The 24988-nt window shown below is 43.8% G+C and overlaps 1 protein-coding gene across 1 annotated transcript in view; it reads left to right on the forward strand.

Moving 5' to 3' along the window:
- Positions 1 to 24988, forward strand: part of LIN9 (lin-9 DREAM MuvB core complex component) — a 52512-nt gene that overhangs the window by 20010 nt on the left and 7514 nt on the right. Inside the window, exons 6-10 of the mRNA XM_074988586.1 lie at positions 6104 to 6229; positions 8758 to 8915; positions 10081 to 10214; positions 13195 to 13314; positions 13496 to 13597. Of these exons, the coding sequence (XP_074844687.1) occupies positions 6104 to 6229; positions 8758 to 8915; positions 10081 to 10214; positions 13195 to 13314; positions 13496 to 13597 (640 nt within the window). The remainder of the gene's footprint in view (positions 1 to 6103; positions 6230 to 8757; positions 8916 to 10080; positions 10215 to 13194; positions 13315 to 13495; positions 13598 to 24988) is intronic.

A 24988-nucleotide genomic window follows, 5' to 3' on the forward strand; every position in this document is an offset into this window, starting at 1 on the left:
TGCCACAGGACCCTTCGTTGCTGTTACACATTGTAAAAGTTAATGCAAAAATGTTGTACCATCCAGCCGAGGCAAAAGTGCTACAGGACTTCTCCTCTCATGTGATTCTTTCACAGTCCCCAGGTACAACATGCAGAGCTCCTTTTGAAAGTGCTCTTCCACTCCTGTTACCGGAAGAATGCCTTATTTTGAAAAAAAAATGTGTAGATGGTCCTCAGGGCCCTTCTTTCGAAAGAACAGTCCCTGTGGGGCATGATTTTTCAATCCCTGGACTGTTCTTTCAAAAGACCAGGGGCTGTGTAGACACCCTCTTTTGAAAGAGCAGATCACTCTTTTGATCTGCTTTTTTGTGTGTGGACTCACTCTTTTGAAAGGAGTTCTTTCAGAAGATATCTTCTGGAAAGGCTTCTTTCTGAAGATCTCTGTAGTGTAGACATAGCCCCAGAGTTTAAGCTCACCATTAATCATGTTATCTGGCTTCGGAACCTACTTTTACCAAGTCTATCCTAAGAACTCCAAGATTTCCTCTCCTCCCACCCTTCCTAATGCTGTCTCCCCTTTAGGATTTCAAATGGGGAAAATTCAGTGGAAGTCTGTTGTGCTTCACAATGGCAAATAGAAGAGGAGGCAACAACTGATTCCATCATTGCAGATCTGAGACCATATGTATTTAATTGTTTGATGATGCTTTCCTTTCAGAGGTGAATAGTCTCAGAGTTATAGCCATGTTAGTCTATACCTTCACCAAAAAAAAACCAAGCAATCCTTGAGCACCTTAAAGACTAACAATTTTAATAGGTAATGAGCTTCTGTGGGTAGGACACACCTCATCAGATTCCTCATCAGAATCTGATGATATGGGTCTTACCCCTTCACAACCCAGGTAGAGATCTTTATTGCATCAGACATAATCACTACCACTTTTATGTGGAATGCAATGAAATCTCCCATTTACCTTGTTGCGTAGTGTAGAGTGACTAATATGTGCTGGCATCCTGTAGCACTCTTCTTCAGATGGTCCACTATGTGTGTGGTGATCTGATCAAATGGAGTTTTTGTTAGAGAATGTGGGACCAGGGGCATCTTCAGAATCTTTTTGGAGCCCACCAGTTGACATTCAAGGCACGATGCACTGTAGTAGTCGATTTCCTAGTAGACATCAGGCCAGTAGCAGCCAGTGGACACTCAGTCTTGGGTCTTCTGATGCAAGTGCCCAGCCTAGAGTATATTATGGGGAAGGATAAGATTACTTGATGGTACAAGCAGGACTACAAGATGAGTCCACACCTGCCTGTTTGATCATTTTAGCTGAAATGATCTGTTCATCTCCAACCTCAAAATATATCCGTTGCTAGGCTCACTGGCCATCCACATTTTCACCATTTGCTACTCCCAGCTGCTTGTAAGCCCACAAGTTAGTGTTCATGAGAAAATTCATGTTGCAGACCAGGATATCACTTTCTCAGAGTGGGGCAGCCTTGAGATTGCCTAAGAATGTGTAGTGAATACTGAGTGTTCGGCGCTCCCTTCACTGGGATTGTCTTTCCCAAGCCTTACCGATTTTATCAGCACCAAGTCAGTTCTACCACTGATCTTCAACGTTCCTTCCAACAAACAATCAACCCATTCTCTTAACACTTCCAGAAAGGACTTCCAATCCTACATAGGATGACCCACAAGTCTTGGAGTCAATCCTACTGGTAGAGACCTATTGTCAGCTCAACTTGCTATGTGGAACAAATTTTCACATACCCACAGACACAATGTGGGTAAGAAATGTCTCTGGGAACTTTCTGTGAGACAGTCACCTGGTCAAAGACCAGAGTTTGGCTTCAGTGACTGGAATGTGGGCATTCAGTCCTTTTGCTTAAAGTAGATGTTATGTATAGTGGTCAGAGGAGTCAATAGCTCCAAAGTCTGGAATCAGAAACCAGATGTCAGAGCCTAAGATCAAGGCCAGAAGCATGAATTGGAGCCCAGAGTCAGAAGTGAGTTACTTGGAGTGAGAGAAGAGTAGGGTGAGGTCCAAGATGGAGCTATCACAGCTGTGGGTGAATCATTTGAATAGGAGCTGAAGTGCTACTGTTGCTCAAGAGCAGCTCTGTTCACCCTTTCAGCCATGTAGCCAAACAGTCAGCCTACTACAGTGAAGTATACTCATTAGATTACCCAGAGTCTGGCTCTGCTGCAGGGCTTGATTCCTGACATTGTTTACACCTCACATTCACAAACCCCACCACTTCCATTTCATTCATCTGCAATTTAGCCTGGCTTTGCTTGCAGACCTGTATTTCCTCGGTCCACACCCATCCATACACACATTCTGTAGAGGCCCTGTCATGTCAGGAGTTAGTTGTATCAGCTGCGCCTTCTGCATCAGTCTCTGCCAGTTAAGGACCATTTGCATCTGCCAGTGCATCTGCACTACCTGCTGCAACAACTGCAGTTGTCGCTCTTGCAAATGGGTCCAGATCTGCCTGGCTTCTAGACTCCCCCTCAACCTTGTTAAGGGAATAAGGGATTTTTTTAATGACAACCTTTAGCAGGGCTGCAGCAATGCCTACATTCTCCATCACTTGTGGCAAGGTGACTTACCATCTGGAGGGTCACTTTATGACTAGGAGAAGCATTGCTGAGTTTTGTTCTTTGTAGTCATGCTATCCAAGTCTGGTGTTGGTCTCTTTTTGCCTGGGCCTCCTTTGGTCTCATCCCTTTTAGTGTAGATCAGATCTTTCACCCGGTAGTCTCAGGCCCTCACACCAAATGACATTCCTGACCCAGGCTCAATAGTTCGTCTGGGCCGTTGTGCCTGAGATCTTCTAGCTAGTCCTCATGATGAAGCAGAAGGATAGTCCGGTCCCTCTCTCTGTACTCTGGGTTCCAGGTGAGGGAGCCTGGTGGCATGTAGTTAAAGTCTGTCTCATCAGACCTCTTCCTTCTTCCCTGAGCTGCATCCTCCAATGTGTTCACCTTCTCCTCAGAGAAGGCCCTAGTCTCAGGGCTCAAAATAACAATGAAGGAGAAAATAAATGAACAGAAATAAAGAGCATCTCTAGCTTTGCCACCCCATCTGGATCCTCCAGCTGTCTGTCCTGTTTTTCTGTGATCACAGTCAACCTAGCTTGGCTCTCTGTCACTGGAGTTGAGGGTGGGAGGTCTGCCCCAGGCTGGGCCTTCTGAATTGAAAAGGAAGAGATTTAGGTCTTCTCCGAGACTGGCATACCTTGCAGGGGCAGTGTGGCAGGCTGCCTGAGCCCAAATCTGCTTTTTAACCCCCTTTTTAACTGCTGCATGGTTTGTATGTCTCATCTGTCACAGGGCTGATATACCCCATCATATGTCAGGTCAGGGGAGATACATAGTACAGCCCTGCAAACCAATCCAAAGGGTGGATTAGTGTCTGCATCAGATACCTCATCCCTATAACAGTTCCTATTCTTCAGTGCAGCCCAAAAGCCAGAGCAAATAGAGCAATCCCCTTATATTTGGGGTAGTCATACCAAATGGTCAGAATCAGCAGAGTAATCCCCTGTGGTCAGAGTATCCTGGCTCCATGGCCAGAGACAATAGTGCACTCTCACTGTAGTACTGCCCAGTGGCCAGAATGAGCAGAATATTTCACTGTGGTTGGGGTAGTGCAGCTTAAAGGCCAGAGTCAATAGAATAGTCCCCTGTGTTTGAGGTAGCATGGACTAAAGGCCAGAGTCAGTAGAATACTCACCAGCAGCTGGGGTAGGGCCAACTAATGGCCAGAATCAGTATACAGTAGGCCAAGCCACCACCCCTTGCTTCTCCTGGGTCCTTCCTTCTCCACCAGTTTCTAACCCAGGGCCCTGTCACTGGTAGTTTCCCCTGCCACCAGCTCAGGGGGAATCCACCCATTCCACTCTGAGCCTTTTTAGCAGTTCTGGGGCTGTTTCCCATTATTGTCCCCTTGTCTCTTCTGACTTGATCCTATGGTATATCAGGCATCCACAGTTCAGTATTTGTGTTTGCTGCGTCATCCCCCATCAGCATGTGTGGATCAGGTCCTGTTCAGTTGCCTCCTAAGCCTTGGAGTGGCAGTGATCTACTTGCTAGAACCTGCGGTGAACCTCCTCCTCTGGCAGTCAGGCCAGACTGAGCTCCTCTCAGGCATTGTATACTCTGGTTCTAAGCAGGAGCATGCCCAGCAGAGCAGGAGGGGCATGGCTTCTTCTGCTAATAAAGATGGGCATAACCCTGATGTGCCAGTGCAGGGCTGATACACCCTATCACATATTTATAACAGTTTGAATCTCTAAATGTGAAACCATTGGAAAATTGGTCAGTAGCAGCTCAGAGAGTTGTTTAACAACTGGCGTGATCAGTTCATGAAACCAGCAACTCACCATAGCAAAACAAGCCAGAGCCGTACTTTACCACTTCTTATTTTAAAAGATCACATTATTGTTAATCAATATTTCTCCTCAACATTTGTTCAGGATATATAAATAGCAGTATTCAATAGGAATAGCTTCTGTCAGGATCGTTGAGACAAAATTCTGGGAACTAAGCTCTCAGGCACAGTAGGGGAAAAAGACTTTTTCAATAAATAGATTTTTTTCAATAAATAATTGTTTTCAATAAGATTATTAAATCTATTATTGAGATACTGAGAACAAATTACTGTTACACTTTTGTATAAGTAAAATTTGTATTCTGCCATCCTTGACAATGGTCCTTTAAGAATTTTTTAGCTTATCCTGGTAATGATAATGTAAATCAGTGCTCAGTTCATTAGTTAACTGAAATTTCAGGTATGTAGTAGATAATTCCCAAAGTCTCCCAACAATGACAGTAGTGATTATCAATGTAAATTTGTCAGTCTGAAATAAATATTACAGTAATAAGCTATATGACGATCCTGTCCATTTATTAGAGCATCAGTTGCAGTTTATTTAGAAATAACATGTCTGTTAACAAGCTGTTTAGAATGAGTTATTTTGTTATGAATTATATGTAAAAGGAAGATGTAGATAATAAATACTAATATAAATATTATATGTGAAACATAAGAATTAGAAATTGCACAGATTTTTGTCAAGTAACAATATATTATTCAGTATACAACCATTGTGAGTTATACAACCATTATGAGTTATTTTAATCTAAGCGTTGTAAAGTATTATAAGCCAATTTAAATTGACTACATAAATTTTTAAAAATAATGCTTCTGTTTGAAAAAAAATGTTTTTATCGATACAAGAAACTCTGAAGATTACAATAACTCAGTTTTTTTAAACCATGATCCCACATTACAATAGATATCCCTTTCCCTTTAACCGTAGGAAGAAACAGTATAGTCTCAATCCTTTTGGACCTCTTTGTGACCCCAAGTTGAAAATCTGTGCTATAGTTCGTAGAGGTTAAAATAAAAATATATTTTTTCTTTCTCAGTGTATTTACTTGGTGCATATGATAACACCTTGTGCATAGACATTTTCACTGCTCTTTCATGCAGGCACTCATTTTCCTCTAGAGTCTCACTCCTTTATTGTGATTTGTGCACATGGACGACTATACCCATATGGAATCTCCTTGACTTCAGTGGGAGCCCACCCAGATGCACCAGTCCATGTTCTTGGGTCACACTGCACATTCAGGACCTCCATTTCTGTGAGGTTTTCCCACACAGCAACAAGAGACAGAAAAACATTTTAAAAAGAGAAAGAAAATGTAGTTCTTTGTGATCCATATATATTGGTGGCAGGAGTCAAATGCAAATAGAACTCCTAAAACTATTTTGTATACCTTTAAAAATATTTTATTTCAAGTTGATTCTGTCCCTTGCTGAACAATGTATACAACAACATTTTCAGTAATGTCCCATGCATTTCTTGTGAGGATTGAGAATTTTTAGCACATCACAGACATTTTCTCATTATAGTAACAGAGAGATAGCTGTGCTAGTCTATACACTGTCAAAACAAAAAAGCAGAAGTGGGTCTGTCCCACAAAAGCTCATCACCCAATAAGTTATTTTGTTAGTCTTTAAAGTGCTACTGGACTGCTTTTTTGTTTTGATTTTCTCATTATAGTTAACTGGTTTGTAATTAACAAAGTGTCACTTGTGTTTTAACAGACCATTATTTGAGGGAGATAATGACTTCTGTGTATGCCTGAAAGAATCTTTTCCAAACCTGAAAACCCGAAAATTAACAAGAGTGGAATGGGGAAAAATCAGACGATTAATGGGAAAACCACGAAGGTAAAAATATATATATATATATATTTTATTTTGTTTTTAATATATTTTTCTGGGGATTTACATGTTTTTCTTAATCATTTCTAGATCATCTAACTAAAATCTGGTTGCATTATTTTGAATGCAGGTGGGGGTCATGCAGTAGTCAAGCAACATGCTTTTACCTGTGTATATATGAAATGGATATGTGAATTGGTATTTTTTTCATGCAGTGCTGCCAAACCTTCAGATCTTTGGGTTCCTCCCAAAACAGGGTGAAAAAAATAGTAGAATTATCTCTTGTGTTACAGTGTCATCTGATAATGCTGTTTTCCACAGCGTTACTTCTTAAATCTCTCCTTATCTGTGTATTTTCAGTGTTGAGTTTAACTAGGATGTTAATCAGCAGATACTGAACTTAGATATTGTTTAGGTCCAAATAACTTGCATCGAAGAGTTTTTAAAAGAGCTGGCTGGGAAGCTCACTGAACCATTAATAATGATTTTCAGTGAGTCTTGGAAGACTGGGGAAGTTCCAAGAGAATGGAAGAAATCTTATGCTATATTAAGATCTAAATAGGGTAGACATGGTGACGTGGGTAATTATAGTCCTGTCAGTCTGATTTAGGTCCTGGACAAAGTAGTAGAGGGATTCATATGGGACTTGATTAATAACAAAATTAAAGGAGGGTAATAAAATACCAATCAAAATGGTTTATGGAAAATAGATCTTATCAAACTAACTTGATATCATTGATGATATTGCAGTTTGGTCCATAAGGGTAGTATAGTAAAAGTTGTGTTATCTGGAATTTGGATAACCGGCATGCTTAATTAACCAGCACCCACTCTGCCAGTGGCCTTCTGGCCAGGGCCAGTGGAGTGAGGCCGTTTGCTGCGGGGTCAACTGCCCAGCTGAGCTAGGGCCAGCAGCTACTAAACTGACTGCCCAACTGGCAGCAGCAGGGCCAGGCCTGGGACCATCTGCTGTAGGACCAGCTATTCCACCAGTGCTGACTGCAGCAGGCTGAAAGAATCTTTTCCAAACCCGAAAATATTTGGCACATTTGATTATCTGGTAACCCCAGTTCCCTGGGGGGATGCCAGATAATAGAACTTGTAATGTTTTCTTAAATTTCTGCAAAGTATTTGATTTTGTACACCAGGACATTTGATTAAAAAGGATAACAGTTATATGCTGACTAACTGTTGATCTCAGAACAAAAATGGAAAATCATCATTGGGCAGGTGTGTTTCTAGTAAGGTCCCACAAGTATCGGTGATTACAATGTTTAATATTTTTACCAATAATGTGGAAGAAAACATAAACTGATGAAGTCTGAAGATGACACAAAAATTGGGAGATTGATAAATAAGTGATACAGTGCAATCTGGATCACTTAGAGGTTGTCTACACTAGCTCCCTGCTTCGAAGGGAGCATGTTAAGTAGGGTGTTGGGAGTTTGCTAATGAAGTGCTGCAGTGCATATGCAGCACTTCATCACACAAATTCCCCCCGTGGCAACTTCGAAATGTTAAACTTCAGAGTGCTGGCTCGCGTCTAGTCACAGCTCACCCGTGGGTACTTTGGAGTGCCCGGAGAACTTCAAAGTCCCTTTACGCCTCAAACTTTTGAGGCGAAAAGAGACTTCAGAGTTGCCCAGGCACTTCGAAGTACTGGTGCGTGAGCTGTGGCTAGACGCAAGCTGGCACTTCGAAGTTGCCACGGGGGGGTGGGGGAAGTGGAATTTGCTTACTGAAGTGCTGTATATGCACCACACTGCAGCACTTCATTAATAAACTCCCAACACCCTACTTAACATGCTCCCTTTGAAGTAGGGAGCTAGTGTAGACAAGCCCTTAATAAACTAAATGCAAGCAGATAACATGATATGGCCAATAGGAAAGGTATACATTTAGGAACAAAGAATGCACACATTGGGGATTCTATGCTGGTAAGCAGCCACTAAAGATGTGGACTTGTGGAGGCTAATTAGGTGAACTTGATCCCTCAGTGCAATGCTATGACCACAAGGGCTAATGGGATTCTTTTATGCATACATGGGGGACTCTGGAGTGGGAAAACAGAGGTTACGTTACTGCTGTATTTGGTACGGATACAACTGCTGCTGAAAGACAGGGTCCAGCCTTGGTGCCCACAGTTCAAGAATGGTGTTGATAAATTGGAGAGTGTTCAGCAAAGAGCCATGAGAATGAGTAAAAGAGTAGAAATCTGACTTACAGTGATAGATGCAAGGATCTCAATCTGTTTATTTTAACAGAGAAGATGATGAGGTGATTAGTTAGTCTAATGCATGGACTGAATAAATTTTGTTAAGTGCACCAGAGCATGTGCAGATGTGCACCACCAGTAGAAACACATGCTGGTAGCTGTGGGCACTCAGATAATCAGCTGGGCGACATCTGAATTTCTATTGGGCAGCCACCCAAGCACTCAGCTTACAGGGAACAATGAGTTAGACTAGATGATCAGAATGGTGTCTTCGGAATCTAAAGATATATCTGTAGTTTTACCATATTATGTATTATAGATGTTCTTCTGCATTCTTTGAGGAGGAGAGGTCAGCATTAAAACAGAAACGGCAGAAAATCCGACTTTTACAGCAGCGGAAAGTTGCAGATATTTCGCAGTTTAAGGATCTTCCAGATGAAATTCCATTACCACTTGTTATAGGAACAAAAGTCACGGGTAATTTTAAAAACAAATATTTTTGCATATGTATCCATAAATACTGTACACTAGCATATGGCTCAGATAGGAAATAATTATTTCATTATTTGAGTAAAAAGTTTACAGTTTTACTTTTCTTAATTCACTGCACGAGGTTGTAAAGATTACATAAAGTTTCTGAAGTAGTATGCTTTGAAGATTTACGCATATAACTTATAACTTATTACTTATGTCAGATGTAAGTGACCTAATATATTAAAAACCCAGACTGTTCATCAAATCCTGACAGCTATTTGAATATTTATATCTATGCAGTACCTAATCTGTATCTTAAACATTAAATCTTAAACAATCCATTACTAGGTATCATTGTCCAAACATCAGCTGTTGAGGAACAGGCACACAAGCACCTTTTGGAGGCATTGGCTTAACCACGTACAAAGCTACTACATTATCAACCTTTAGATCCCTCTTCTGAATTCTCCTTTGCTGTGATACCTGCACAAACTCGACTGTGATTAGGCCGCTACTGTGCGGAGACCCCTATCTATTATGTTGACCAGTATTGTCTCATCGTTTCCTTGTACTCCATGGTCAATCAATCTGTATCCATCTCTTGTTTCTTATCTTGCACTTAAATTGTAAACTCCTTGGGACAGGAACCATCTCTTTGTTCTTTGTTTGTACAGAACCTAGAACAATGGGTTCCTGGTCCTGGAGTGGGGTTCCTAGGCTCTTCAATAAAACATACTCTCCTGTAACTCCATCGTTGAGCTGTTTGCTCCTTAACACAATCCTTATTTTCACTTACTACATTGCTATTCGAGCAGGTGAGCAAAAGGGTGGAACTGTTGTTCACAAACTTTTAGAAATCCACTTTATCCATAAAATCAGATTAGTAGATGGTAATGGCTATGAAGCAAAAATTTTTTTTCAAATTGATTCCTGTGGTGATGAGAATTGTGCTTTGTAAATTTACATTTGACTCATAAAGAAAAATTGTGGTTAAAGCTTGACAGTATTTCTATTACAGAGTTCTTTTTGTGGGTTTACAGTGTTTGTCTTTAATGTGTATGTGCTATAATGAATATGCCATGTGAGATATTCTGTATATTACCAGTGCTTGCTTCTTAAAACCTGCCTTCCTCAAAATATTTTTTGTATTTGTGTTTCTTTTTCTTAGCACGGTTGCGTGGTCTCCATGATGGTCTGTTCACTGGACAGATAGATGCAGTAGACACACTTAATGCCACTTACAGAGTAACTTTTGACAGGGCGGGGCTTGGAACGCATACAGTCCCTGATTATGAAGTTCTTGTAAGTATTATTTACCCATTTGTGAAATTAGCTGGGATGCAAAATGAGTTTTTTCCCAAATATACCAGTTGCATATTTAAGTTAGGCAAAAAGTTGTACAAAACTAAAATCCACATGCTATTGGCTGTAAAACAAACAAGACGAATTATACACATAACAAATGACCATTAAAATATCCTTTTGTAAATTAATATCTGTATTGAGAGTTGCACATATATAGCTGAGGGAAGTATTTGACCTTTAATATAATTTCAGGTTCCCTCATTTCCCTGTTGTCTGTGTTATGGGTGTCCTTGCTCAGGGAGAAGTAGACAAACCTTCAGGTTGAGACAGTTGTGTGTAAAGGCTTTAACTTTGACCTGCATGGAGAGTCAATATTTTTTTCCTTTAAACTTTCTCTTGTGCCACTGGAATAGGGCAGTGAGCCTTGGGGCAGATGCTTGCATTCCAGAGCACCTGTTACAGGCTTTAGGTCCAGGAAGGATGTGATCATACTGTAGACATGTGACCCTGAATCAGGAATTATGTGTGGGTTACCCAGAGCTCAATATGAAACAATGGGTTATAGTCATGAGCAGTGGATATATAGTAAGCTAGGGGAGGATTAGCCTCCCTGGTGCAGCCACCACACACTGCTGCTAGACGCTTGGGCAGTGGTGACCCTGCGTGTGCTCCATCTCTTCCCCTCCTTGCTCTGCCTCTTTCTTGTGGCCCCCCACTACCCACTGTTGCCCGGTGAATCCCTCCACTCCACCCTCTCTCTCTGGAGTGCTCCACCAATCATGGCTTCCCTCCGTTCCTACATGCCACCTACTCTGTGAAGCTGCCCAGTGCATCTCTTCTCACCCCCAACTTCCTGGCAGCCTTCAGGGGTTCAAATTCTGACTAGTGACCCAGAGTTTGGGAGGTGTTTTGGTGTTTGGGCAGGTCAGGGAATTGGTCCACAGAAAAGGTCAGCCTGGAGATCAGAGCAGTTTGCTGGCACACCACCAACCATGGAGGGGAAAGGAGGGATGCTCAGGGCTTCTGTGGGCAACGGGGGAGGAAGGGATGGGGTCAAAGACTAGCCTCCCTGTAAGGGGTTTTATAGAATCTCGGAACACTAGAACTGGAAGGGACCGCAAAGGTCACTGAGTACAGTTCCCTGCCCTCTTGGCAGAACCAAGCACCATCTAGACCATCCCCGATAGGTGTCTATCTAATGTGCTCTTAATAATCTCCAGTGATGGAGATTCCACAACCTCCGTAGGTAATTTAATCCAGTGTTTAACCACCCTGACAGCTAGGAAAGTTTTCCTAATGTCTAATCTAAACCTCCCTTGCTGCAGTTTAAGCCCATTGCTCCCTGTCCTATCCTCAGAGGCCAAGGAGAACAATTTTTCTCTTTCCTTGTAGCCATCTTTAAGGTACTTGAAAACTTCTGTCATGTCCCCTCTAAATCTTCTCTTTTCTAAACTAAACAAGTCCAGTTCTTCCAGTCTTCCCTCATAGCTCATGTTCTCTAGAATGTTAATCATTCTTGTTGCTCTTCTCTGGATCTCCAATTTCTCCACCTCTTTCTTGAAATGTGGTGCTCAGAACTGGACACACTACTCCAATTGACACCTAATCTGTGCAGAGTAGAGCAGAAGAATGACCTCTCGTGTCTTGCTCACTATACTCCTGTTAATGCATCCCAGAATCTTGTTTGGTTTTTTTTGCAACAATATCACACTGTTGACTCTCGTTTAGCTTGTGGTCCACTATGACCCCTAAATCCTGCTCTGCAGTACTCCTTGCTAGATAGTCGTTTCCCATTCTATATGTATGAAGCTGATTGTTCCTTCCTAAGTGGAGTACTTTGCATTTGTCCTTTTAAAGCTTTATCCTGTTTGCCTCAGACCATTTCTCCAGCTTGTCCAGGTCATTTTGAATTGTGACCCTATCCTCCAAAGCAGATGCAACCCCTCCCAGCTTGGTATCATCTGCAAACTTACTAAGCGTACTCTCTGTGCCAATATCTAAATTGATGATGAAGATATTGAATAGAACCAGTCCCAAAACATCCCTGTGGAACCCCGCTTGTTTTCCCTTCCAGTGTGACTGCAAACCATTAATAACTACTCTTTGAGAATGGTTATCCAGCCAGTTATGCACCCATCTTACAGTGGCCCCGTCTAAGTTGTTTTTGTTTAGTTTATTGATAAGAAGGTTATGTGATTACTATCTGCTGCCCACAATTACAATAAAACTTCAAAAGGGAGTTGGTCCCTGGGGTCTGGGCAGACAGGAAGGGGGTATTCTGGAAAGGCTATTCAGGGGGAAGGCTGTGTCCTGCCCCTTCACAACTTGCAGAAAACTAGGCATGTCTTTGATGCTGGGAACCAAGCGTTATGAATTATTTCACTCTTGTTTCAGATCCTTTTGTCACAATAAATGTGCCTTGGATGAAAATTTTATTTGGAGGCTGTTTTACCTTCTCTGGCTGCCATACCTGCAATTCAATGAGTATTCCTGCATAATGAGTTGATCTAGACTAGATTTAGAGCAGGGACCATAATTTTTTTTTTGAATTTTCTTAAGCATCAGACACACTATAGGTGCTTAACACAGAGCAGGTTCTGTCCTGGCAGTCTTGAGCATCTTTCTGCCTGTGGTCAGTGTTGATTTACAACAACTCCAATGAAAAAAGTGGAACATCCTTCCAAACTACTATTGCATTTCCTGATGCAGTGCCATATATTCCTTTTTATTAGGAAGGAAAGATTATCTCTGTGATATTCTCCATCCATGGTAGCCTGGAAGCAAAGGGTGTATTTTAAGCTTGACCTTTCTAAAGCAATGTATTACATTAATGCGAGCTATCAGCACTCTCTTAACATATGTTTTAGTCTGATGTATAAATCCATGTGTTTGTGCTGTTCAAGGAATGTGTAAAACTTTTAGTCTCTCTAAAGTCACCCTGGAATAGTTTTGCTTCTTCATTTTTCTCTCTTAACAGAGCAACGAGCCTCATGAAACTATGCCAATTACTGCATTTGGACAAAAACAGCGGCCTTCTAGATTCTTCATGACCCCTCCTCGATTACACTACACACCTTCTCTCCAGTCTCCAATTACAGTTAGTAACATGCACCACAAAATATGTCATTGCTCAATAATTCAATATGATATGAAATACATTAATATAGTAATTCAGTATATTGTTGAAATGAATTACCTGAGAATATTTAATAAGATAAAAGTTCATTGAAAATCTTTTTAGAAATAAGCTGTTAAATGCAACTTTCTTTCCTGTATAGGACAGTGATCCTTTATTAGGACAATCCTCTTGGAAAAACAAAATATCAGGCTCAGATAGCGAAACACTAGGTGGTTTTCCAGTAGAATTCCTTATCCAAGTGGTGAGTGTTAATTGCTTCTTCTTTTAATTTTATGTGAATTGGACTTTTTACATCTATTGTGTTGGACTTGATGTGGTTAACCCACACTAGATATCAATTCATAAGAGCCTTGATAATATCAAAAAGGAGTTTGTGATGAGTCTAGTCAGAATCTTTCTTTTCATTTATACACAAACAAAACTTCTTTGTATGAACTGTTTGACAGTTACTACTTAAGATTTTAATTTCCACATTGGATGGTATTGATAAATCCTTTTTGAAAAGAAGTATTCAGTTTATTTCATCGACCAAGCCAGGAAAACTAGTGAGCTGTCCTGCTCACTTTGAGAACAATAGAGACAGCACTTCAGTCCCAAAATCAAAGGGAACTGAAAGAGATATGTTTAAACCAAACACTTCCTATCCCTCAACATATAAATTCTAGTGTTCCAAGTCTACCTTTTATCCTCCTCTTGTAAGTTTGAAAATAATAGTTAGGCTTATTTGGAGAATGTGTTCAGTGACGTGCAGGGATGTAATACTGGGAAGCAGAGAGCCAGGTGATGCCTTGGTGAGGCACACGTTTGTGAATGTTGCTCCGTCTGTAAGGCCTTCAAGCCTCGGACTCTAAAGGACAGAGTGCAACGTTTGAAAGTCCTACTAATGGAAGCAACCTTGTGCCTGGACATTTTCCCTGTGGGAACTCAGAGCAGTGCATCTTCGGTGCAGAGTGCTCCGGCACTGTCAGTGCCTTCAGAAAGCTCCTGGCATCGGGACTAAGCGTCAGTGCCTGTTGCTATAAGGCGACGCAGAAGTCAGCCCCCTGTGCCTCGCAAGAAAAAGAGACATAAGTGGGGCCGGTCCCCAGAGAGGGTAAAGCACCAAGAACCCTCCAAGGCATCTGCCAGATCGCACCATGAATTGAGTTATGAAATATAGACATTGACACTGGTGCAAGTTGGCAACCTGCGCTCTCCAAGGCTTCCCTCAATGCCAGAAGCATTCAGTGTAGCGCAGATCATGTTATAGATCATGATGCTGGGGCCAACGCTGTGCCAGGAGTCCTCATCTCCACTGGAGGGGCCACCCCAGACACAGACGCCAAAGTAGAGTGCTGAGCAGGAGTCATCCTTTATGGCACCACCATTGTTCCTGGCACCGAGCCAGCTTCCACAGGGCAGACCAACTATGGTGACACTGTTTAGGATGCCTTATCACACGGCGCAGGGGAGACAGGATTCTGCACAAACCATGGGCCCCATGGCACTGCCCTGGTCATCGGCATCAGAATCCAACTCTTATTACTCCAGCTCGGCTTGTAGCTGGAGCACAAGAACACTGCATTGCAGCGGGCACAGGCACTGGAGCTGTCACCCTGCAGATGAGTGTTGGCAGCTGTCCTCTCAAGGCGCACCCAGTAGTCCTTTTGGACCCTGTGGGCGGTCCATGAATTGTAGGGGCAGGCCGTGGGACTCCGGCCTAGGGCGCCCAGCACTCCCCAGGTGCCGAGGACGGTGCCATCAGCATCACTGGGGGCTCCTCTGCCAGAACAGTCACAAGGGTTCACCGTGCCAGAGGACCATTCGATGGGCTCGGCTCCGAGATCAGCACAGTCACAGATGGCACCAGCCCAACTCTGGGCACTGCCCGTGCAGGCACCAGGGTCTACGGCACCATCAGTAACAGCACCAAAAGGCCCAGTGCTGTCCCAGGTGCCAAGCTACCCCAACATGCCTCTAAGGCAGCCTGCATTATATTTGAGCATTCTACCCCAGGTGCCGAGCATGGCACCACAGGCCCCAGTGCCATGGACTCAAACAGGGGAATTAGGACCCCTCTTGTCAGTGAGCATGGAAGGGGCAGGTGCATCATCCTCGTCCTCCCCTGACAAGGCCTGGGCTGGGTCCTTGGCATCCCCAGTTATGGAGGATGGTAGGGCATATCAGCAATTGCTGCACAGGGTAGCCCAGGGTTGAAACAGACCCAGTGACAAACATCCTCTCAGCATTCAGGCCCACAAGGGTAGCACTGCCCATTATTAAAACAATTGCCAGTACAGCAAAGGCAGTGTGGCAAACCCTGGTCCCCACCCTACCCACGACCAGAAGGAATGAGTGCTGATACTTTTTTCCTGCCCGTGGCAATGAGCAACTGCTCACCCACCCTCCCCCCGACTCCCTTGTTGTTGATGCAGCAAGTCATAGGACAGACACAGGGGTTTCAAGGCCCTTCCCCTAAAAACAGTGAGGCCAAACACCTGGACTAGAATGGTAGAAAGGTTTATTAGATGGGAGGCCACAGTTAAGGATTGGTAACCAGCAGGCTCTGGTTAGCAGGTACATGTACAACCCAGCCAGTTCTTTATCCTGCTGCTCAGAGCTGGTCCCATTAGAGACTAAGCCTGATTTTAAGGCGGTAGTGGAGGAGCGTAAGCTCATATCCAGGGCTGTGCTGAAAGCAGCAGATGCTGCCACTAGGGTCATGGCCTCTGGGATAGCCATGCATGGCGGGTATGGCTACAAGTTTCGGGGCTCCCCTACAAGGTCCAGCAGACTATCCAGGACCTGCCCTTCGAGTGGGGGATCCCAGTTTTCAGAAAAGACAGACAAAAGGCTTCACAGCCTGAAAGACTTGAGAGCCACCTTACGCTCGCTCGGCCCTGCGACTCAACATCAACATTTCACTCCTAGGCCTCCATTCAGACAGCTCCCTCAACAACAGAGGGATACCAGTAGGAGATGGGGCTATGCTAATAGGAGGCCGCATGGCCAGCAGACTCAGGGCCAGAGTCATCAAAAACCGCCCCTGGGACCTACACAACAATTTTGATGGCATGGTTGGGAGCGACACACCAGTTACCACCCCAGTTCCAGCTCAGGTTTTGTTTTCATTCCACTTATCCCCCTTGTACCTGCCTGGTGCAACATAACTTCGGACCAGTGGGTCCTGCAGACGACGGAAAGGGGATACGCTATCCAATTTTCCTTGTATCCTCCCGTCCCACCCACCTTCCCTGTCCCTCTTCAGGGACCTCTCTCACGAAACTCTGCTCAGGCAGGAGATACACTCCCTCCTTCAATGTGGAGCTATAGAGGAGGTTCACCATCAGTTTCAGGAACAGGGGTTTTATTCCCATTCTTTTCTAATCCCAAAGGCAAAAGGGTGGCTAAGGCCTATTTTGGACCTGTAAAACCTAAACACATTTGTAAAGAAGATAAGGTTTGTATGATTCCCTGGGTCTAATCATTCTGATGCTGGAACGGGGGGACTGGTTTGCGGCTCTCAACTTACAGAACGCATATTTTCACATAGCAATTTATCCACCCCACAGGAGGTTCCTCCGTTTTGTGGTGGGGAGGGACCATAATCAGTTCACAGTCCTTCCTTTCGGCCTGTCTTTGGTCCCAAGGTTCTTCACCAAATGCATGGCAGTGGTGGCAGCCTCCCTACGCAGGCAGAGGTGCACCTCTTTCCCTACCTGGACGATTGGCTGGTCACTCGCAGCACCAGGTAGCACAGCACATGCAGCTGATACGACAAACATTTGATACTCTTGGCCTCATGGTAAATGATGTGAAGTCGGTGTTGACCCCCTCTCAAGTAATGAGTTCATGGGGGCCCTACTGGATGCAGGGCAGGCCAGAGTCATCCTGCTGCAAAGCAGGTTTCAGGCCAGGGCATCTCTTATCCACAGGTTCATCAAGTCCCCCATCGCAATGGCCAGAGGCTGCCTCAGTTGGCTGGGTCACATGGCAGTGTGCAAGTTTGTAATCCAGCATGCCAGGCAGTGAATGCGTCCCTTCCAGCTGTGGCTCACCTCAGTGTAGCGACCTGTCAGAGACAATATAAACGTAAACTCTGCACTGGCGGCTGGACAACTCGATCAGTCTGCATGGGAGTGCCCTTCAACCCCCCACAACCCTCCCTCCCTCTAGTCACGGATGCCTCAGACTTGGGCTGGGGGTCATCTGGGAGAGCACCAGATACAGTCCCTGTGGAGCAAGGAGGAGGCCCAGCTCTACATAAAAGTTCGAGAACTCAGGGCCATCAGGCTTGCCTGTGAGGTGTTTCAGGACCGTCTAAAAGGTCGATGTGTAGCTGCAAGCACGGACAATACCACAACAGTGTATTATATAAACAAGCAAGGGGGCACATGCTCCTCTCCCCTGTGTCACAAGGCCCTCAGGCTCTGGAAGTTTTGCATTCAACATCGAATTCTCCTGAAAGCACATTATCTACTAGGAGCCCACAACTCCCTGGCAGACTGTCTCAGCAGGTCATTTATGGACCACAAGTGGTTGTTACACCCAGACATGCTGTATTTGCTTTTCCAGAAGTGTGGCGTCCCCAAGTAGATTTATTCGTCTCCCATCTCAACGCAAAGTGCCGGACTTTCTGCTTGTACCAGAATCGGAGCCCAGGCTCCTGGAGTTCAGCATTCACTAGTCAGGCCCTCTGCCTTACAACTTCCCCTTCAGTGCCACCCATCCACCAGACCCTACTCAAAATTCGGTCAGACCAGGCATCGGTCACCCTAGTGACCCCAGGATGGACTCGGCAGCGCTAGTACTTGATCTTCTTGGAGCTGTCCGTCTGCCACCTAATGGCACTCCCATTACGCCCAGACATGTTGACACAGGAGGAGGGAAGACTGAAACACCCCATCCTTCAAGCGCTGCATCCCACAGTGTGGAAGCTCCATGGCTGAAAACAGTGGAGCTCTTGTGCTCAGGACCTGCGAAAGGCGTGCTGTTGAACAGCAGGAAGCCTTCCACAAGGGCAACATATGTAGCCAAATGGAAAAGATTTTCTCTCTGGGCAGCTCAAAAGGGGTTATCCTCGGTACAGACTCTGATACAGGTTATTCTGGACTGCTTGTTGTTGTTGAGTCAGAAAGGGTTATCACTATCCTCCATCAAGGTGCACTTTGCAGCTATCTCAGCCTTTCACCCTGGGCTGGATCTGTCATTGGTCTTCTCAGACCCTTGTGATAAAAAGGTTTATTAAAGGCCTGGAAAGGGTCAGGCCGCAGGTGCGACCCCCTCTGCCAATGTGGGACCTCAGTCTGGTATTGTTGAGACTCATGGGGCCTCCTTTCGAACCCCTTTCTTCCTGTTCCCTCTTATTTCTTAGTTACAAAACAGCATTCTTGGTGGCCATTACCTCGGTCAGGAGGGTGTCGGAACTGAGGGCTCTGACAGTGGACCTGCTCTAAACAGCATTACACAAGGACAAGGTCAGGTTGAGACCTCACCTGGCGTTCCTGCCAAAGGTGGTCTCCCCGTTTCATATTAACCAGGACATTTCCCTACTGGCCTTTTACCTGAACTCTCATGCCTCCCTTAGGGAGCAGAGTTTAAATACTTTGGATGTTCAAAAGGCACTGGCCTTCTCTGTGGAGAGGACCTAACTCTTTAGGAAGTCCCAGCAGTTGTTTGTGGCAGTGGCAGACAGGATGAAGGGCCTCCTGGTCTCCTCCCAGCAAATCTCCTCCTGGATAGTGGCCTGCATTAAGGAATGCTGTAAGGTGGTGGGGGTCCTCCCTCCTCTGATCAGAGCTCCCTCTATCAGAACACAAGTTTCCTCAGCAGCATATTTGGCTCAGTTTCCTATCCAGGACATCTGCAGGGTGGCCACCTGGTCCTCCATACACACGTTTACAGCCCATTACACATTGACACAGCACGCTAGAGACAACACTGCCATGGGCAGGGCTGTGCTACATTCCATCCGGGGCTCCGACCCCGCCTCCTAGGCATTAGCTTGTTGTATTCACCCTACTTGGAATGCACACGAGCAATCACTCAAAGAAGAAAAGACGGTTACCTGTTCCATAACTGGTGTTCTTCAAGATGTGTTGCTCATGTCCATTTCAAAATCCTCCCACCTTCCCCACTGAGTAGCTGGCAAGAAGGAACTGAGTTGGGGGTGGATTGGATGGTGCATATATTGATCCCCATATGGGCGCCACTCCAGGGCTTGCTGCACCAACCCTATGGGTACTGGCTAGGGCAAAAAGCTTTTGGCAACTGGGCATGTACCAGCACACACCTAACTAGGAATGGACATGAGCAACACATCTCAAAGAACAACAGTTACAGAACAGGTAACTGTCTTTTGCTGTTATGTGGCTGGATCTCGGACTGAGTAGTCAGTACAGCCTTTCTTCAGAAATGAAATTTGCTCTTTGCTTTTCTCCCTGCAATATTTCTTTTTCGGGTTATAATTACAATGTTTTAATCATGTGTATAGAAAAAATATGTCCTTTTCAATTAATAAGAAAGCCCAAAGAAGCTTTAAAAGCATGCTCAGTGCTTATACTTTTTGTGGAAATTTCATCAAAAATTACATCAGTCAAAAGTTTCATTTGCACTTTATATGGAATGTTACATGTAAGAGCCATGACTAAGACAAAAGAAAGTACGAGATATTTAGAGATCCCTAGTAGAAAATCTCATGCTGTGACACACATCTTTTACTATCATGCAAACCACAACTAGCAAAGAAAATCAGTAAAGCCCCATATGGATACAAAATTTGCATTCTCATCTGCAAAAATGAGTCACTGGTTTGGCAGATATGGATACCCATGGACGTAAAGTGGATATCCTCAAATTTGCAGGTTTCTAGATACAAAACTTGCATCCACAAAAACAAGCTGTAACTATCTGCACCCACATCCATGATATAATGCAGATATCCACAAATTTGCAGGGCTCTAAAATTCAGGTGTACAATCTGTAGCACTGGTCGGGAAGAATGCTGACATACAGGTTAAAACTCCCAACTCCAGCATTCTCTCATCCAGCAGCATCCCTCACACATCAGGACCATGGATCATTCAAGACCAGAAGGTCCCAGAGCTGGGAAGAGGAGGGATAGCGAGACCAGCCTCAGGAGTCCAGGGCAGGGCAGCCACAGCTGGTGTGGCAGCAAGGGCGGGTGGGGGGAACCAGCAGCATCCAGGGAGCCCAAGCTGGGAGCAGCAGTAGAAAGCAGTGGCCTGAGGTGAAAAGCTGGCAGCCCAGGTACTGGAGCAGGAGATGATGGCGGTTTAACACTTCGAAGTTGCTGTGGGGGTGGGGGGGGGAAATGTGCTTAATGAACTGCTGCATATGCACCCCAGCACTTCATTAATAAACTCCCAACACCCTACTTACCATGCTCCCTCCAAAGTAGGGAGCTAGTGTAGACAAGCCCGTAATGTTTAGAAGTCTAACAGTTGATTTGTGGTCACAAATAGACATCATGGTCTGCAGCAGTAATTTTGCACTCTCAATTGATTGCAAGTGAAAATTTAGTCAGTGTTGCAGCCTTGCAGCACTGATTTTTAGCATAATTTATCCGTGAAGACTGCCAGATCCCACTTTATAAAACTAATATATTCATTGACCTTTCTTTTTTAGGATTAAAAATGTTTCTAGTTTTACAGTAGACAAAGTTATTTATATTAGAGAAATGTTAGTTCCAAAAGGAATTTGTTGTAGTATCAGTTGACCAACTCTGATACATCAATATTTACATAGAGTTTAAACGGCATACTGACAAAAAATTAAGTAAGGTTTTATCCTCACGTGCAAGATTACATGTTTCTAGGGATACTGTATTCAATTTAAATATATATTGTGTTTCATATCAAAACTGAGGTATGGGATTCCTTTGTATACAGTTTGTCAGCAGTGTTAGAACTTACTTTCCACATGCTTAGCACTATGCTTTTTTTTTTTTTGAGAAAGCGTTTAAGATTTAATAAAAACAGAATGTAGACAGAAATTGCTTTTTTAACTATGCTCCAGTAGAGGGAGCATGTTAGCTAATCCAGTGTTTTCCCCAAACTGTGTATGTTTTCCTCACTGGTGTAAATTAAATGCAAGGAAATAAATCAAAGTTCTAGTTTAAATGTGGGTGTGGATGGGAGAGGAAAGATGTGTACAACAAATAGAAAAATACAAAAGTGGTAGAGAAAAAAATAGATGTTTTTCAAGCTTCTCAGAAGGTATTACAGACAATACAGAGTAAAATATTTAAAAACTAAGAGCACTTCAGTGTCCCTATAAATTATTTTGTAGTAACTCAAAGTCAAGTATAAATTTCCAACTCTAATAAACATACACCAATTCAGCCTCTTCCTGCATTCCATTCCTTAATTTCTTAATTCCTTAATGAAGAGGACTCCAAGGTTAGGAACTGAAAGTAGCTAGTTTCCATAATAAACTGTTAGTACAGTTCAACCTCCCTTGTCCAGCACCCTTGGGACCTCAGTGGTCCTGAAGAAGGGATTTTGCTGGACCAGAGGAGATTAATGCCCCTCTGGTCACTCACTGCCCCTGCTGGCCCGATACAGCCTTGCAGCTGCAGTGAGCTCTCCTCCCCAGCTCTATGGAAGGCAGCCTGGGCAACGTCAGCTGCTTGGGGATGACAGCACACCAGCCCCATGCCTGGAAGCCATGGGATGCTGGCACCACGGCTCCACACGGAGCAGCCACAGAGACAGGCTCTCCAGACCTAGCTCCATGCAGGGCAGCTGGGAGACTCTGGCACCCTGGCCCTGACTCCATGGGGCTGCCAGGGAACACCTGCTCCCCAACCCTGGCCCCCGAGGGGCTCCCAGAGGACACTGGCCCCCTAGTCCTGGCACCCCCACAGGGCTGCCGGGGGATGCTGGCACCCCAGTCCTGGCTACTGCCAGGGATACTGCCTCTAGACATGTCACCTCTGCCCCTGTGGGGCTGCTGAGAGGCCATCTTAGCTTGCCCTCCTGCCCTGGCCCTCTGGTCCAGGAGCATCTCTCATCTTCTTGACAATGGGTGTTACTGGACCAGAGAGTGCCAGTTTTCAGAGGTGTAACCTGTACTAACTTTCATTTAATCTTCAGTTATAACATGCCAGTGTGAAAATTCTGCTATACTTTGCTCCCTCCTGCGCTGAATTCCAGTACAGGTTGATCTTCACTAATCCAAAACACTCTCCTCTGGCAAACTCCATAACCCAGCATGATTTTAGTTAGCCAGGCAGCCACTTATCATGGTGTGGCTGAGTTTCCTGTGTCCCATAAAGTTTGTTTACAGCTACCAGTCCTGGCTCTCAGTTTTGTGCTGTTATTTAGCTGTAATTTACCCCTCAATGTCTTCTAAGAGACCGGTAAGCAGTGGAAGTGTTGGTAGTGTGCTAGACAATACACCTATTCCTCAATTTACAAACTTTCTATTTATGAATTTTCACCACAACAAACAATGTAAATTTATACCTATTTTTCAATTTCCAAACATATTTTTGCTACATAAAAGAACTAACCTTTGTTTGAGTGTCTACTTCGTATATAACAACATGGAGAAATACAGCCGAATGCAATGCGAGGCTGACTCATTTCCCTCAGCCATCTAGCTCTTCCTACTTGGTTTGTGCACTTTGTTGTGTTCATGTCATCTTGACTGTGAGTGTTCTTAAACTTCAAGTATTTTTGTTATTTGTGATCATCATGGGTCCTAGATGTGAAAAAGCTTCTTCAGGAATTTCTTCAAGGCCTAGAAACCAAGGAAAGCAATATCCATGGCTACCAAATTTGAAGTTATTAAAAGAATTTAAGAGGACCAACAATTGGCAGCATCGACAGTATGTACAATTTTGGTACAGAAAAAATAGATTAAAAAAATGGCAGAAACATGTTGGAGCAAAAAGTTGCATCGAAAGGCCAGGGATGCAAAAATATGTAAACGTGAAAGACTTTTAATACATTGGATCGACAGCCATAATGAACGCAACATGCCTTGAGCTTCCTCATCATAAGGGAGAAAGCCCTGTCTTTGTTTGAGGACCTGAAGAATGATCTAGAGAAAGGGGTAAGCAGTGAGGTGGCAAAGTTTGCAGATGACACCAAACTGTTCAGGATAGTCAAAACCAAAGCAGACTGTGAAGAACTTCAAAAAGATCTCAGCAAACTGAGTGACTGGGCAGCAAAATGGCAAATGAAATTTAATGTGGGTAAGTGCACATAGGGAAAAATAACCCCAATTATACATATAATATGATGGGGGCAAATTTAGCTACAACAGATCAGGAAAGGGATCTTGGAATTATAGTGGATAGTTCTCTGAAAACATCCACGCAGTGTGCAGCGGCAGTCAGTAAAGCAAATAGGATGTTAGGAATAATTAAAAAAAGGGATAGAAAATAAGACGAAAAATATCTTACTTCCCCTGTATAAACCTATGGTACGCCCACATCTTGAGTATTGAGTGCAGATGTGGCCTCCTCACCTCAAAAAAGATATATTGGCATTAGAAAAGGTTCAGAAAAGAGCAACTAAAATGATTAAGGGTTTGGAACAGGTCCCATATGAGGAGAGGCTGGAGAGACTGGGACTTTTCAGTCTAGAAAAGAGGAGACTGAGGGGCGATATGATAGAGGTATATAAAATCATGAATGGTGTGGAGAAAGTGAATACAGAAAAGTTATTTACTTGTTCCCATAATATAAGAACTAGAAGACACTAAATGAGATTAATGGGTAGCAGGTTCAAAACTAATAAAAGAAAGTTTTTCTTCACACAGCGCACAGTCAACCTGTGGAACTCCTTGCCAGAGGATGCTGTGAAGGCCAGGACTCTAACAGAGTTTAAAAAAGAGCTCGATAAACGTTTGGAGGTTGGGTCCATAGATGGCTATTAGCAAGGGGTAAGGTATGGTGTCTAGACTTTTGTCGAAGCTGGGAGATGGATGGCAGGAGACAAATCGCTTGATCATTGTCTTCGGTTCACCTGCTCTGGGGCACCTGGCATTGGCTACTGTCGGCAGACAGGATACGGGGCTAGATGGACCTTTGGTCTGACCCAGTATGGCCGTTCTTATGTTATGTTATGTTCTAAGATGAAGAAGGAGAAGCAAGTTGGGACTGCTGAAGTAACGTTCAAAGCAAGTCACAGTTGGTATGAGTGCTTTAAAGTGTATTCACATGATGAAGGTGGACATTCTCCATAACAAATCTTTGTTGATGAAATGGGGCTTTTCTGGAAAAGAATGCCTTCTCGAACCTTTATTTCAAGGAATAAAACAAAAACAACAGGTTTCAAGGCCTCAAAGGATCAACTAACATTACTTCTTGGTGGAAATTTAGGAGACATGAAATTGAAGCCTCTCCTTGTTTACCATTCAGAAAATGCAAAGGCAGTTAAAGGCTTAAACAAGACATCATTTCCTGTCTTCTGATATTCTAATCAAAAGGCAATGGGTGACACAGCAAATTTTTGCTGATTCATAACAAACTACCTTTCATCATGTAGCTACAACAGATCAGGAAAGGGAAATATGGTGCTGAAAATAATCTGGATTACAGTTGTCTGCTGATCCTTGTGATAATGCTCCTGGTCACCCTATCAAAGTTGAAGACTATGGTGGTAAAATTTGAGGGTTTTTT

The sequence above is a fragment of the Carettochelys insculpta genome, chromosome 3 (assembly GCF_033958435.1).
Source record: "Carettochelys insculpta isolate YL-2023 chromosome 3, ASM3395843v1, whole genome shotgun sequence".
Classification (NCBI taxonomy): domain Eukaryota; kingdom Metazoa; phylum Chordata; order Testudines; family Carettochelyidae; genus Carettochelys; species Carettochelys insculpta.